General features: G+C 47.6%; 1 protein-coding gene across 1 annotated transcript in view; it reads left to right on the top strand.

The window, feature by feature from the left end:
• ttn.2 (titin, tandem duplicate 2) overlaps positions 1-12755 on the top strand; it is a 253726-nt gene extending 240971 nt beyond the window's left edge. The window contains 12 exon segments of the mRNA XM_042002074.1: positions 80-348; positions 432-747; positions 844-1149; positions 2037-2336; positions 2454-3029; positions 3119-3424; positions 3523-3905; positions 3993-4203; positions 4301-9610; positions 9719-10183; positions 10290-10556; positions 11488-12755. Of these exon segments, the coding sequence (XP_041858008.1) occupies positions 80-348; positions 432-747; positions 844-1149; positions 2037-2336; positions 2454-3029; positions 3119-3424; positions 3523-3905; positions 3993-4203; positions 4301-9610; positions 9719-10183; positions 10290-10556; positions 11488-11780 (9002 nt within the window). The 3' untranslated portion in view covers positions 11781-12755.
• Positions 12756-13051: the final 296 nt, after the last annotated feature.

Raw genomic sequence — 13051 nt, forward strand, 5'->3', positions numbered from 1 at the left:
ACATTTACATAGTTTACGTATCAGCGAAAATGAATCTTTCTTGTTTCTGAATTATAAATTTGGAATATGTCTCAATCAGATTATCCAGACTACGAGCTTGATCGTAAATACGAGGAAGGCTACGTGGTGCGGCAGGGCGGAGTCATCCATCTGTCTGTACCCATTAAGGGTAAGCCCATCCCAACAGCCAAGTGGACGAAAGATGGTCATGACATTTCACATCGCGCCATGATTGCCACTCACGATGACATCACTGAGCTGGTGATCAAAGAGGCGCACAAAGACGACACCGGTACCTACGACTTGGTGCTGGAGAACAAATGTGGCAGGAAGGCAGTGTACATCAAGGTGAGTCACATCTGGCAGATTTAGTGAAGCCGCGACTAATCAGACGTAAACTTAAAGAAATCCACTTCGTCTTCCAACTCCAGGTGAAGGTGATCGGCCGCCCTGATGTCCCAGAAGGCCCTCTGGAGTTTGATGACATTCAGGCCAGATCCGTCCGGGTCAGTTGGAGGCCACCCTCAGATGATGGTGGTTCTGACATCCTGGGTTACATCGTGGAAAGGCGGGAGGTACCGAAGGCTGCCTGGTATACGGTGGATGCCCGGGTAACAGAAACCTCTCTGGTGGTGAAGGGCCTGAAGGAGAATGTAGAGTATCACTTCAAGATTTCTGCTGAGAACCAGTTTGGTGTCAGTAGATCTCTCAAGTCAGACGAGTCTGTCATACCAAAGACACCACTTTGTGAGTAACATCTTTTAACTCTCCTCAGTTTAAGTCTAAGTTGCTGTACACCTGATATGAACATGTTGATTTCACTGACAAACTGCCTTGCTGCAGGTCCTCCTGAACCTCCCAGCAACCCACCAGAGATCATGGACATCACCAAGTCCACAGTGTCTCTGTCCTGGGCCCGTCCCCGGGATGACGGAGGCTCACGCGTCACCGGATACTATGTGGAAAGAAGGGAAGTGTCGACAGAGAAGTGGGTCCGCCACAACAAGACCCACATCACCACCACCATGTTCAATCTCACGGGTCTCATCCCTGATGCAGAGTACATGTTCAGAGTGGTGGCTCAGAACGACATCGGACAGAGCGAACCTGGACCTGCTTCAGAACCTGTGGTCTGCAAAGATCCATTTGGTGCGTTAATATTACTTGATGCCTTATCCACGAATAAAGTCATGGCATTAAAGAGAAATTACAATGAGGAAAGAACTTAATGGATATTTTTGCTGAATGATTTGGTTATTTTGCACAGAATAGCTTTACTAAAGCAGGGAACACCAAACGTCCGATTATCTTAAGTCTTATAGGATGATCATGTGGTCTAAGACATGTTAAGAGCATATTCGTTCCAACAATCGTTTCAGAAACTGGTCGTGGCCGACAATCAGAAGTATTAAACATTTTCAATATTTACAACCAAAACTATTCATGTGTGAGAGTAACGCCGACGACTCCTGAGCCGTGACTGCGTGGGTGGTGACGTGGAACGAAACGTAGCCAATCAGAGAGCGAGCTGACTGGGGAGTGAGGAAGGATGTAAAGTCCATGTTGTTTATTTTTATTTATAATCTTTTATAGAATTCAGTGTGGACAGCAAAGTAAGAGTTTCATTGTTCAGGGAAACTTGTTTCCTTTCTGGGCAAATGACAATGAACACTTTGAATCTCGAATCATTCCCTTGTCCTGCACGTCTTCTTCCATGCTGGGTGTTGTGTTTTCAGGTTGTTGCTATGGTTCTTCTTTGTTTTTGTTAGATCACGTTTGAGCACTTCCGGCTCGGAGGACTAGATTCTAGATCGGTTGCGGGACAGCATCGTTATGTGTTTGTTGTTCTGTGCTGAGATTATCAGAGCCTCCACACACAGCACCATCAACACTGTTAAACGCCTGATTTTTATCTTCATGTGTGGAGTCCCTAACAGATAAAATATGTCTTCAGATTTAGAAAATCCTTATATGTGGACCAGGCTTTAGTTTCTCAACGAGCATTAACCTCCATTCCCGTCTGATTCTTTATGTAGACAAACCCAGCCAACCAGGAGAGATCGACATCATCTCTGTCACCAAAGACTCCATCACCATCCACTGGCTCAGACCTGAGCATGACGGAGGCAAAGAGATCCTGGGTTACTGGATTGAGTTCAGGGAGGCTGGAGAGAGTGCCTGGAAGAAGTGCACCAAGGAGCGCTCCAAAGACCGTCAGTTCACCATGGGTGGCTTGATGGAGGCCACTGAGTATGAGTTTAGAATCTTTGCAGAAAATGAGGCCGGACTGAGCCGACCTCGTCGTACACCTATGGGCATCAAGACCAAACTGAGCGGTAAGACGGTTTGATTTTGATGCCATCAAACTAAAACGCTGTTTTTTTCCCCTAATATTGGAATAAGTTCAGTCAAAACTCCCTCATTCTGAAAGTAAACGTTGCATTTTTCTGCAGTTGGTGAAGCTCCAGCCTTGAAGGAGGAGATCCAGGATGTAACCACCAAGCTTGGTGAGTCTGGAACACTAATCTGCGGCATCATTGGCAGACCGCTGCCTGAGATCAAGTGGTATCGCTACGGCAAGGAACTGATCCAGAGCCGCAAGTACAAGATGAGCTCCGACGGCCGTAACCACTCTCTGAGCATCCTGACAGATGAGCAGGAGGATGAGGGCCTGTACACCTGCAGGGCCATCAACGAGGCTGGAGAGATTGAAACCAGTGGCAAGCTACGCCTGCAGGCACCACCCCAGTTCCACCCAGGCTTTCCTCTGAAGGAGAAGTACTATGCTGGGGCTGGCACCAGCCTTCGCCTCCATGTCGTCTACATTGGTCGTCCCATCCCGCAGATCATGTGGTTCTATGGCAAGAAGCCTCTGAATTCATCTGAGAATGTGATCATTGAAAACACAGAAAGTTACACCCACCTAGTGGTGAGAAATGTCCAGCGGAAGTCCAACGCTGGTCGTTACAAGGTGCAGCTCAGCAATGTGTATGGAACTATTGACACTGTGCTGCGTGTTGAAATCCAAGGTAAAACCAGGCTGTAGACATCACGTTCAGTAAATGCAATCAATGCAAAAAAAGAGCTGTTACTGATTCTTCCTCCTTTGATTGTCCAGATAAACCCTGCATCCCTGAGGGTCCCATCATTGTTGAAGCCCTGCTCAAGAGCTCAGTTGTCATAAGCTGGAAGGATCCCAAAGACGATGGTGGTTCTGTGATCACCAACTACATCGTGGAGAAACGTGAAGCCAAAGAAGGCGAACAGTGGCACCTGGTATCCTCCTCCATCTCTGGTACGACCTGCCGTGTCCCCAACCTCACAGAAAATGCCGGCTACTACTTCAGAGTCTCTGCCCAGAACCAGTACGGTGTCAGCGAGCCTCTGGAGATTCCATCAGTGGTCATCGTCAAGAGTCCATTCGGTTAGTGCATTTACATCATCTTTTCCACTTTTGATTTATGCAGCTGCACTACAGATGAGATTTGAGCACTTTTGTGACCTTTCCTCTTTGCTTGGCAGATAAACCCGGCATTCCTCAGCAGCCTTTCATTATCAGTTCCACCAAGGACTCCTGTGTTGTCTGCTGGAAGCCTCCCAGTAGCGATGGTGGAGCTAAAATCATCAACTATTACCTCGAGAAACGTGAAAAGAAGCAGAACAAATGGATGTCAGTAACAACTAAGAAGATTGTGGAGACCAGTTTTGAAGTCACGGGCTTGATTGAGGGCTTCGAGTACGAGTTCCGCGTCAAATGTAAGAACATCGGTGGTGAGAGCGACTGGAGCGAGATCTCTGCACCCATCATCCCCAAGTCTGAGCAGTCTCCTCGGGCCCCTGCCTTCAGGGAGGAGATCAGAGACATGACTGTCAAATATCATGCCAATGCCACCTTTGTCACGAAGGTACTCCATTAAAATTCTTTGTTTTCACGAGTTTATTCAGTTCTTGTTCGGCAAGTTTTTTAAATTTGTTCATTTTTCTTTGACAAGGTGGTGGGGCATCCCAAACCTGTGGTCAAATGGTACCGCAGTGGAAAGGAAATCCTGGCAGATGGAACTAAAATCAAAGCCCAGGAGTTCAAGGGCGGCTACTACCAGTTAGTCATTACTGCTGCTGATGAGAATGATGCAACAGTTTACCAGGTCAGAGCCACCAACTCCTCAGGATCCATCTCTATGACAGCCAACCTCGATGTGGAAGGTAATTATGTCACTTAAGAATTTAAATATATTTGTTCTCCACAATTCTTAAAATTCTCTATTACACCAAAATAAGACTTCTTTCTTTGCAATCCCAGTTCCTGCAAAGATCCACCTGCCTAAAGAGCTCCAGGGTATGGGTGCCGTCCATGCTGTGCGTGGTGATCACATCACCATCAAGATCCCCATCACTGGAAAGCCTGAGCCAGCGGTCACTTGGCAGAAGGGTCAGGAGATCCTTTCTAACTCTCCTTATCACCAAGTCATCACCACCAGATCCTTCACATCTTTGGTGTTCCAGAAGGGAGTCCAGAGGAAGGATACTGGCTACTACATCATTACTGCAAAGAACAGGTTTGGAACAGACAAGCAAACCATTGAGGTGAATGTTGCTGACATCCCCGAAGCTCCAAAAGGGCTTGTGGTGAGCGACATCGCACGGGATTCCATCACCCTGACCTGGGAGCCTCCTGCCAGCGATGGTGGAAGCGACATCATCGGCTACATTGTTGAAAAGTGTCCCACCACTGCTGATAGGTGGATACGCGCTGGCCAGACGGATGACTGCAGTTTCACCATCATCAATATATTTGGAAAGACCAAATACCAGTTCCGTGTTATTGCAGAGAACCAGTTTGGCCTGAGCCCTCCATCTGCACCGACTGAGCCCATCACCACGAAGGAAGACACGTCTGTGATCAGGAACTATGATGAAGAAGTGGACGAAGCCAGAGAGATCACCAAAGAGGAGGCTCTGATGTACAAGGTGAAGGAGCTGTCCTCCAAGTACACCATCGCAGAGGAGCTTGCTCGCTGCCAGTTTGGAGCAGTCCACCGCTGTGTGGAGATCGCCACAAAGAAGACCTTCATGGCCAAGTTCATCAAAGTCAAAGGAACTGACCGTGAGTTAGTTCTTAGAGAAATAGAAGCTCTTAATGTTGCAAGGCACAAGAATGTCATCTACCTGCATGAATACTTTGAAAGCATGGAGGAGATCATTCTGATCTTTGAATTCATCTCTGGAGTTGACATCTTTGAGCGCCTTGGCATCAACAACTTTGAGCTTACGGAGCAGGAGATTGTCCGCTACCTGAGACAAGTCTGCTCTGCTCTCAAGTTCCTGCACAGCCACAACTTTGGCCACTTTGATATCCGCCCAGATAACATTGTTTACACCACCAGGAGAAGCACCAACATAAAGATCATAGAGATGGGCCAGTCCAGGCTCCTGGTGCCAGGGGAAAACATCAGGATGTTGTATTCAGCTCCGGAATACTATGCCCCAGAAGTCCACCGCCATGACCTGGTCACAACAGCCACTGATATGTGGTCTGTGGGTGTTCTGGCATACGTACTTCTCAGTGGTCTTAATCCATTTGCTGCAGAATCCATGACGAAGACAATAGAGAACATCTCCAACTGTGAGTACATCTTTGACAGTGAAGCATTCAAGGACATCAGCCTGGAGGCCATGGACTTTGTAGACAGACTTCTAGTCAAGGACAGAAAATTGCGTTTGACCGCTCATGAGGCTCTGGAGCACCCATGGCTCAAGATGAAGATCGAGCATGTCAGCAACAAAGTCATCAGGACACTGAGACACAGAAGGTACTATCAGTCTCTGGTTAAGAAAACTGAGACCATTGTTTCAGCAGCTCGGGTAGCCTTTGGAGGTGCTTTCAAGAACCAGAGAGGACTGGCTGTTGGTAAAGTAAAGATTGGAACAGAGTACCACGGTCTCCGTGCTGGCCCAGTCATGCATGGTTCTGCTGAGGAAGGTGGTCATATCAGATTTACCTGTAGCTTTGTCAACTATGACAAGAGCACTCAGGTGACGTGGTACTTTGGTAACCGTCAGCTGCACCCAAGCCCCAAGTATGAGATCTCTTACAGCAACGGCTTTGCAAGCATTTACGTAAAGGACATCGAAGAGAGCGATGATGGTGTCTACAGATGCAAAGTGGTGAGCGACGATGGCGAGGACAGTGCCTACGGAGAGCTCTTTGTGGAGTCTGTGAGGAGCATCAGAGAACACTACATCAGCCGCTCCATCAAGAAACTGAGGAAGAGAGTTGACAAGACCAAACTTCTGCAGAGACCACCAGAGTTCACTTTGCCTCTCTACAACACCACCGCATACATCGGCGAAGATGTGCGCTTTGGTGTCACCATAACAGTGCACCCAGAGCCTCATGTAACATGGCTCAAGAGCGGAGAAAGGATCAAGGAGGGTGACGACGACAACAAGTACACATTCACAAGTGATAAGGGCCTGTACCAGCTCATGATCCACAACCTGGACACGAGCGACGAAGCTGAATACACCGTCATGGCCCACAACAAGTTTGGAGAAGACAGCTGCAAGGCTCGTCTGACTGTGATACCTCATCCTGTGACTGAGGAAACCATGAGGCCCATGTTCAAACGTCTGCTGGCTAACATAGATTGTATGGAGGGCCATAGCGTCCGCTTCGAGCTCAGAGTCTCAGGAGTACCTTGTCCCACTCTGAAATGGGAAAAGGACGGTCAACCACTACAGTTTGGTCCTAAAGTTGTCGTCATACAGGAAGATGTCGACTACCATGTGCTTCATATTAGGGAGACTCTGCTTGAGGACTCTGGTGTGTACAGAGTTACTGCAACCAATTCTGCAGGTTCGGCAACCTGCCAGGCCACGCTGAAGGTGGACCGTCTTACTTACATTAGGAGGGAGTACAAGAGCGAGGAGGAGAAATTCAGACACATACAAAAACAAATTGAAAAGACCAACAAGATGGCTCAGCAGATCGCTGCCACCGAGGAGCTGGTGCCGCTCAACCCCACGGCACAGGAGGCTCTCAAATTCGCTGCAGAGGTTTACAAACCTGCAGTAAGCACCAAGAACGTGGAGGGTGAGTTTGACATCACAGAGGAGAAGACAGAGACCAAGAGGCTGGAGGAGGAGAGGAGGATATTCTTGCCCTACGACATTCCCGAGCCTGTGGTTCATGATCCCAAAGCTCTGGACGAGGACAGAGCGATCAAACAGTTTGTGCCTCTGTCTGACATGAAGTGGTACCGCAAGCTGAGGGATCAGTACGAGATTCCAGAGAGGGCAGAGAGGATTGTGCAGAAGAGGCAGAGACGTATTCGTCTTTCTAGGTGGGAGCAGTTCTATGTCATGCCACTTCCCAGGATTACCGACCAATACAGACCAAGGTGGCGTATTCCCAAACTCACTCTCGATGATCTGGAGACAGTCAGACCAGCAAGACGTTCACCTTCTCCTGAGTCCGAGATCTCTGTCAGAACCAGGAGGCGATCTCTGGGAGACCTCAGCGATGAGGAGCTGATGACGCCTGTGGATGACTACCTGTCCGTGAGGAGAACCGAGGAGGAGAAAATTATGCTGGAGGATGAGCTGGAGCTCGGCTTCTCTGCCTCTCCTGCCGGCAGCCCTGTTCGTGTTGAGCGGCGTGCCGTGGAACACGAGGAGAGGAGGAAGGAAATCAGACACGAGGCGGCTGAGGTCACTGAAACGAAGAAGAAACGCACCGTTTCTCAGTTTATGAGGAGGAGACGGTCTCTGTCTCCCACCTACATCGAACTGATGCGTCCAGTCTCAGAGCTGATCAGACCACCTCGCAGGCTGGAAGTAGAAGGGGAGGTTGTGGGGAGGAGGTCTCCCACGCCCGAGAGGACTCGTCCTCGTTCTCCTAGCCCTGTCAGGTCAGCGGAGAGGTCATCCCGCTCCTCCTCTAGGTTTGAGCGCTCAGCCCGCTTTGACATCATGTCCCGCTACGAAGCCAGAAAGGCTGCACTGAAGTCTGAGAGGAAGTATCAGGTTGTCAGTCAGACACCTTTCAGCCTGGATCACACTCCCCGCATAACCGTGAGGATGCGCTCCCATCGCATCCCGATCGGCCAAGACACCAAATTCACCCTGAACATCCAAGCCAAGCCGGAGGCGGAAGTGGCATGGTTCCACAATGGAGCTGCGATCTCTGAAAGCAGCGAAAAGTACATCTTCACAAACATGAGCGGCGTTTTGTCCATTACTATTCTGGACTGTCAGGAGGAGGACAGCGGCACATATCGCTGTGTGTGCTCCAACTCCAAGGGAGAGGCATCGGACTACGCCACCCTGGAGGTGTCAGGTGGAGGCTATACCACCTTCTCTTCACGGCGCAGAGATGAGGAAGCTCCCAAAGCCCAAGTTCCCGAAGTCACTCACATTGACCACTACCACATCACCCACTTCAAAGCTGGCTACGCCTCCCGGACACACCTGGAGGTGGAAGAGAGCAAGATGAAGCTGACGGAGACACGTGAGGTTGTCACGCGGGAAAGGTTGGGCGTCTCTTCTGAGAGGTTCTCCTCTGCAGAGAGATACGACTCTTCTGTCAAGTATGCCTCCACTGAATACCTCTCGTCTAGCTCCTCCTATTCTTCAGAAAAGTTCTCTCTAACTGGGAAGCACACCTCATCTGAAACCAAACTGAAATCATCCTCTGCTGCTGTTGCTGAGGGAGTTTCCCTGCACAAGGAAAAACCTTCTCTTCCTGCTAAAATCCTCACAAAGCCCCAGTCTGTGACTGTAGCAGAGGGAGAAACGGTCAGATTCTCCTCTGACATTGACGGGGAGCCGGCACCTACTGTAACCTGGATGCACGAGTGCACAACCATCGTCTCATCTCACCACATCCAGGTCACCACAACTCAGTATAAATCCAGCCTGGAGATCTCCTCTGTGACCCCCTCCGATGAGGGCAGCTACACGGTGGTGGTGGAGAACTCAGGAGGTCGGCAGGAGGCTCATTTCACTCTGACCATCCGAAAGCCAGCTCCCAAAGAGGAAGTCAAGGCTGTAAAGTCCCCAGAGCCACCTGTGAAGTCTCCTTCACCTGTTCCCTCCGTTACGTCTCCTGTTCCTGCTGTGAAATCACCAGAAACCAGCGTTAAATCCCCCGAACCATCAGTTACATCCCCAGAAACCAGCGTTAAATCCCCCGAACCAAGGGTAACGTCTCCTCTGGGTGTGAAGTCACCAACACCGAGTGTGAAGTCTCCTGAACCGAGTATAACAACTCCTACGCCAAGCGTGAAGTCACCAACACCGAGTGTGAAGTCTCCTGAACCGAGTATAACAACTCCTACGCCAAGCGTGAAGTCACCAACACCGAGTGTAAAGTCTCCTGAACCGGAGGGAATTAAATCTCCGAGGGGGGTGAAATCTCCGGAACCATCTGCCCCCTCTCCAGCCCGCAGCTTAAAATCACCAGCTCCAGGTGTTAAATCTCCTGAACCGGATGGAATTAAGTCACCACGTGGTATAAAATCTCCTGAACCTGGGCTCAAATCACCGACACCGATGAAGTCTCCTGCAGGTGTGAAGTCACCAGAACCCGAGGAGGTAAAATCACCTCGCGGTGTAAAATCTCCGGAGCTTACAGGCATTAAAACACCCCGTGGCCTGAAGTCTCCAGAACCTGCAGGGATCAAAACACCAAGAGGCATCAAGTCTCCAGAACCTGCAGGCATCAAGTCACCAAGGACCTTAAAGTCCCCCGAGCCTGACGGGGTCAAATCACCTCCGAGGATGAAGTCTCCTCCTCCCATCATGTCCCCAAAGAGGGTTGTGTCTCCTCCCACCGTGAAATCCCCGACCCCGAAACCTCCTAAGGTCCTGAGTCCGGTAGCGGCTGAGGCCTGCGAGGGCTCGGTCCGGATGTCCTGCGTCTGCGAGAGCAGTGTCAGGGAGGTGGTGTGGTACTTCAACGGGAGGAAGCTTTCAGAGAGCAGCCACTTTGAGATGCATTACTCTGAGGGCTCCTGCAACCTTCTGATCCACGAGCTGTCAGAGAGCGATCAGGGAGAGTACATCTGTGAGATGACGTCGGACGGAGGAGTGTCCAAATCCTCCTTCTCCTTCACCGGACAGGTGTTTGAGTCCATATACAAGAAGGTTACAGCCTACTGCCAGCAGCAGGTGGCACTTAAAGGTGAGAATCTTCCTCCAGTTTGGTTCAAACTCACGTTCATTCACAGAAACGTGATTTACTTTTATTTTTATGACTGCTACAGGATCCATGATGATGAGTCAGAAAGAGTCTTCAACATTAATGAGCTCATCCACAATGACGAAGAAAGAAGTTCACATGGTGGAGGAATCTTCCTCCATTTCTTCGTCTGCCCACCAGATGATGTCGTCCATGATGGAGTCCAGCTCCTTCAGCAGCATGGCAGCTGAGATGAAGTTTGAGACCATGTCCATGTCCAGCATGTCCTCCATGACATCTGAGACGTACGCCATGAGCTCCAGCAGCCTCACAGAGATGTCGGCCCACATGGAGGGGTCCTCTGTGAGAGCAGTCGGTAAGTCGTCGTCGTCCTTTATAAAACATCCCGCAGGAGGCTGAATTCATACCTCCATCTGTCCAGCTGTCAGAGAAGAAACAGCCTCCGTTTTTTATAGAATAAACTGGTTTGCGCTCAATGAACAGTTCAAGATCATTAATCCACACATGGTTATTTATAGACGCATATATATATAAATATATTATATATATATATATATATATATATATATAATTTTTTATATATATATAAATATATATATTAATAATTTATGTATATATATATATAATTATTTATATATATATAAATATATTATATATATATATATATATATATATATAATTTTTTATATATATATAAATATATATATTAATAATTTATGTATATATATATATAATTATTTATATATATATAAATAAATAAATATATATATATATATATAATTATTTATTTATATATATATATATATATATATATATATATATACGTAAAAAGCATTAAAGCATTTATTTTTTAACACAGCTGAAAATCAGAATTCGGCGTCATCTCAGTGAGCGAAGCCGATTTTTTTTCTTACCAAATCCACCGACAGCCATCCTCCTCATTCATGAAGACAGGTTTCAAGTTATATTAAAGGTTATTTAGATTTATTTATTTTCTGGACCAGTGTGTCTGAAATAAGAAATAAAGTGAAGTAAACGTATCGATGTTATGACTTCGATGACAAGAGCAGTATTGATCGATATTGATCGATATTGATCGATACTGATACCAACATTGTTATCAGTATAATCGATATTTGGATGGATCCGCCCACCACTAGCAGGAAGTATCGTTGGGACATCTGGATGGGATGAAGTGTTTGCGTAGTTGTCATGGTAACAGTGTTTAAAACAAACTGAAGAAGATTTGAACTGAAGATTTTCTGTGCGACTGAAACTTGTTCCAGGTTACGCTCCGAGGATCGAAGCTTTGCCCGAGGACATCAGCATCGAACCGGGAAAAGTCCTGACAGTCGCCTGCGCCTTCTCCGGCGATGCCAAACACATCGAGTGGTCCCGCACTGGTAAAACCATCGAGGTGACCACCGGCGGGCGCTTCCACATCGAGACCACCGAGGACCTGACCACCCTCATCATCACTGGGGTGAAGGAGGAAGATGCTGGAGCCTACACCCTCAAACTGTCCAACGAGCTGGGATTCGACGCAGCGACCGTCCACATCAGCATTCGATCAGTGTAAAAAAAAACGTACCTTACAAACGTCCCCTTTCCCTCCTTCCACACCTTTTTATTTATTAATTGAACAAAGTAATCTACTTGATAAAGATCTGGATTATTCTTGTAAATATGAAGTATTTTTGTACCAAACTTGACATTAATTTATGCCAAACTAAAGTCTAAAGTTGTTATAAAATGTGCCATATTGAATAACTCTGACTTTTCTGTGACATGTACATAATGTATATAGCCGAGTTTACCGGTTATGGGAAATGTATGCATTGTTATTTATGACAATATTATGAACTGAAACTAAATGAAACTAATGTAGTTTAACAGGAGAAAGTTTCACCAGGAACGAATACCCTGTTAAAGAGAGAAACTAAACTCTGTGCCTCAACAGTAAGTTGAAGTCTAAAGATTGCCTCAGCAGGTAGAGAGGCTCCCTGCTGATGTTTCCTCAACCAGAGACGAGCGCGCTGCTGCACAGAGAGCAGCGCTTTTAGCATTTACCGGAGCCTGAGGTCCCGAGTGCTGTTTGCATCACCCTCATGTAAGCAGGACGACTGGACCTCACGCTGCGACTGATGACGTCATACCGCCTTTTCTATGACATGCTCACGGTGCGAGCGGCCTGCACTGCCTGAGCACAAGTGTTTCTTGTTTTGTGCTCCGCTTCTGGCAAACGACCGCCGGCTCAGGTTCTCCACGAGTTCCATCAGCCTGGCCAATCACAGGAGTCCTGCCGGCGCTTGTGTGCAGAGGCGGAGCTTCCTCTCGGAGGTGTGCAGTGTGTGTGTGCGTGTTAGTTTGTAGAAGTTCACCTGTCAGTCAAGCCGAGCGTGCACGCTGCAGCCAATACCAGCTCCTGCTGCCACGAAAGGAAGCGTGCGCTCGTGTCAGCGTGCACTTTGGTTGAAGTTAGTTTTAGTGTTTTCACAGCCTCCTTGAGTTTTTCTCCAATTATTGATTTAATAAAGCATGATTATCAGCACTACAGGTCGACTCCGTCTCATTATTTCAGTCTTGTTTTTGAAATGTTGCTATGGCAACAGACATGAACATAAACATCTAACTGCAAACACAAAGAACATTTGAATCTTGAGGAAAATGTAAATAAACAGGAAATTACATGATATCAGATGATAACAGACATTTTATCATCTGATGGAAAATAAGTTTAAAATATATATACGTCTATATATATATAAATAAAAAAAATGAATAAATTGTCCCCTCACCCTCCGTGGGCGGTCTCTCATCCATCCAAGCTCGGGTCCTCTACCAGAGGCC

Source organism: Melanotaenia boesemani, chromosome 12 (assembly GCF_017639745.1).
Source record: "Melanotaenia boesemani isolate fMelBoe1 chromosome 12, fMelBoe1.pri, whole genome shotgun sequence".
In the NCBI taxonomy this organism is placed as follows: Eukaryota; Metazoa; Chordata; class Actinopteri; order Atheriniformes; family Melanotaeniidae; genus Melanotaenia; species Melanotaenia boesemani.